Source organism: Chrysochloris asiatica, unplaced genomic scaffold (assembly GCF_000296735.1).
Source record: "Chrysochloris asiatica unplaced genomic scaffold, ChrAsi1.0 scaffold00223, whole genome shotgun sequence".
NCBI lineage: Eukaryota > Metazoa > Chordata > Mammalia > Afrosoricida > Chrysochloridae > Chrysochloris > Chrysochloris asiatica.
In genome coordinates, this window is record NW_006408741.1 from 5,184,777 (window position 1) to 5,187,472 (window position 2,696).

The following is a 2,696-nucleotide window of genomic DNA, read 5'->3' on the forward strand; positions in this document are numbered from 1 at the left end:
AAGTGTATCAGTATGTGGGTGTGACCTGCTGTCTGTGTGTGTGTATGTAAGTGTATCAGTATGAGGGTGTGACCTGCTGTCTGTGTTTGTGTATGGAAGTATACCAGTATGAGGGTCTGACCTGCTGTCTGTGTGTGTATGGAAGTGTATCAGTATGACGGTCTGACCTGCTGTCTGTGTGTGTGTATGGAAGTGTACCAGTACGAGGGTCTGACCTGCCATCCTGTGATCTCCACAGTACTCCTGCCAGGAGCAGGAAGAGGAGGGCCGCAAGCGGTATGAAGCCCAGAAGCTGGAACGCATGGAAACCAAGTGGAGGAATGGGGACATTGTGCAGCCTGTCCTCAACCCAGGTAGGTGGGCATGGGGCTGCTGACCTCCAAGTGCAGGTGCTTCTCCTGGCTGTTTACCAGGTGAGACCCAGCAGAGTGCTTTTGGAACTGGGCTCTCTCTTCGACTTCCTGGAGGAAGGCTGTCCCAGTGCCCTGCCCCAAGACAGGTGTCCTGAACATGAGTCCCCAGGGATCTCAGTGTACTCTCCAGTTGACAGTTGAGCAGCTTGAAGGGACTCACTCACTCACTCACCTGGGTAGAGAGAAAAATGCCATGTGTGCCGAGTTCTTCTGGGCGTGTCTCTCCCCAGGTAGTCTCTGTAGCACTTCAAAGAGCAACAACAACAATCAGTGTTTGATAGGATATCCAGCTCATTCCCCTCCTGCACCCTTCCCAAAAAAATGATAAAATGCAAAATGACAGTGATTTTTACACATGACCTTTCTTACCTGTTCACTCCTGAGGTGTTTGGCTTGGTAAATAGATTATGATCTTATCACTGAATCACTCTGGGGGTGATCGAGTGCTCACGTATGCATGAGTTTCCCACTTAGGATTCATTTCTGCCATTCCTTTGACCTTTCATGGTGGTCCAGCCCATGGTAGTCCAGCTTTGACAAAATGTCCATCCAAAATACAAACGAAGGTTAAGGGATGTTTTCCCTAATGGGTGTTCCACATAAACATCTTTAACAGGAAACTCCCCAGCTTGAGGGTCTGTGGGGGCTGTTCTGCTGGAAACCCAGAACCTTTGGGGAGATGGGCTGTCTTGGTGGTGTTCCTTCCATTCACAAAATGATCACATTTTAGCAATGTTGAGAGGTGCTCCTTTTAAAAGGTAGTATACGCATAGTTTCTTTTACTGTGCTTCACTTTATTGTGTGTCACTGATACTCTGTTTTATACAAATTGAAGTTTTGTGGCATCCCGGTGTCGAGCCAAGTCTGTCGGCACCCTTTTTCCAACAGCAGGTGCTCATTTCGTGTCTCTCTGTGACATTTTAGTGATTCTGACAATATTTCAACTTTTTTACAATGCTACAACACACTTACTAGACTACGGTCTAGTGTCAACTTAGCTTTTATACGCACTGGAAAACCCAGAAAGTTCATGTGACTGTCTTTATTGCGATAGCCTAGAACCAACCCTGAGATTTCTCTGAGGTATACTTGTATGTGATGAGACAGCAGGGTTTAGTCTTCAGTTTCCTCAGGACCAGGGCCACGTGTGGTGCCACGGGCCCTGTCTGGTGCAAAGCTGGGCGAGCCCTTGGAGGAGAAGACATCCCACCAGGGAACCAGTGGAGGACTGGGTGGTGGGCTGGGGCAGCCTGTGTGTGGTGGGTACTCCTGGCCCTGTCAGTGCTGGGAGCAGCAGGAGGAGCAGTACTGGGGAGGGGCACCGTGGCTGGTGCTGACTGTCATGGCTGCTCAGAAGGGACTGGAGCAAGTCTGACCAGAGAACTGTGAAGAGACGAGAAGGTCATGAGGTGAAGGCATTTAACAGTGTCCAGCACAACAGCAGGCTGTGAGAGGAGTGAGAAGAGGGGGTCACATCCAGGGGACTGCTTGGATCCCCCTTTCATTGGACACTTCCTGGAGAATGGTGTGAAAGCTAAATCCCAAAGCGATGCCAGTAGGCATGAAGGCCTGGCCACTGGGCATATCTTGTATTTTGAGTGAGACCCATGAGTTTAGATCCTGGCTTATCCACTGACTGACCATTTGGGAAAATTAAAATGACTCAGGGCTGCTGAGATTTTTTTTCCATTTGCCATCTTCTGTTTGACGGTCAATCTGATACATAATTTTTTGCAGAACTATTATCCTCCCGTAATAGTAACCAAAGGTGGCATTTCGTGGCGGATTTTCCAAGTTTTCATTTTCTAATGAAAATTCGTCTTTTACAGGGCTAGAGACCCTGGCTTTTAAACATTTTGTCTTTCTGGACATTGACATTTCCGACCTGAATTTCCTAGTAGGACTAGCATCTGATGGTGGGGCAGGGATACTCCTCTTTAAGCAGTTTTCCCCAGCCCACCTTACCAGCCTCCCAGAGCCAAAAATGGAACCTCTTGGTCTCTGGATGATAGCTCTGCATGGACGAGTTCAATTTGACAGATGTCTTCATTTTCTAGGGCTGTTGTAACAAAATACCAAAAAGTGGGTGGTTTCTAAGAACAGAAATCTATTGTCTCAGTTTTGGAGGTTACAAGTCTTAATTCAGGGCGTCTGCAGGGCTCTCCTCTCTCTGTTGGCTCTAGAAGACCTGGTTGGATAGGGGTAAGGGTGCTTATGAAAGGTTTCTTGTCTTTTTGAGCTCCTGGTAGCCCTGGGGGTTTCTTGGCATGTGTTCCTTTGTTT

At 48.0% G+C, this 2,696-nt stretch overlaps 1 protein-coding gene across 1 annotated transcript in view; it reads left to right on the forward strand.

Annotated features, from left to right (window-relative positions):
- The window catches only part of LOC102822913 (cytosolic acyl coenzyme A thioester hydrolase-like), a gene marked incomplete at its 3' end in the record, with an annotated part of 77,375 nt that extends 77,022 nt beyond the window's left edge, over positions 1-353 (forward strand). Inside the window, exon 5 of the mRNA XM_006873126.1 lies at positions 239-353. Within this exon, the coding sequence (XP_006873188.1) occupies positions 239-353 (115 nt within the window). The remainder of the gene's footprint in view (positions 1-238) is intronic.
- Between the last annotated feature and the right edge of the window lie 2,343 nt (positions 354-2,696).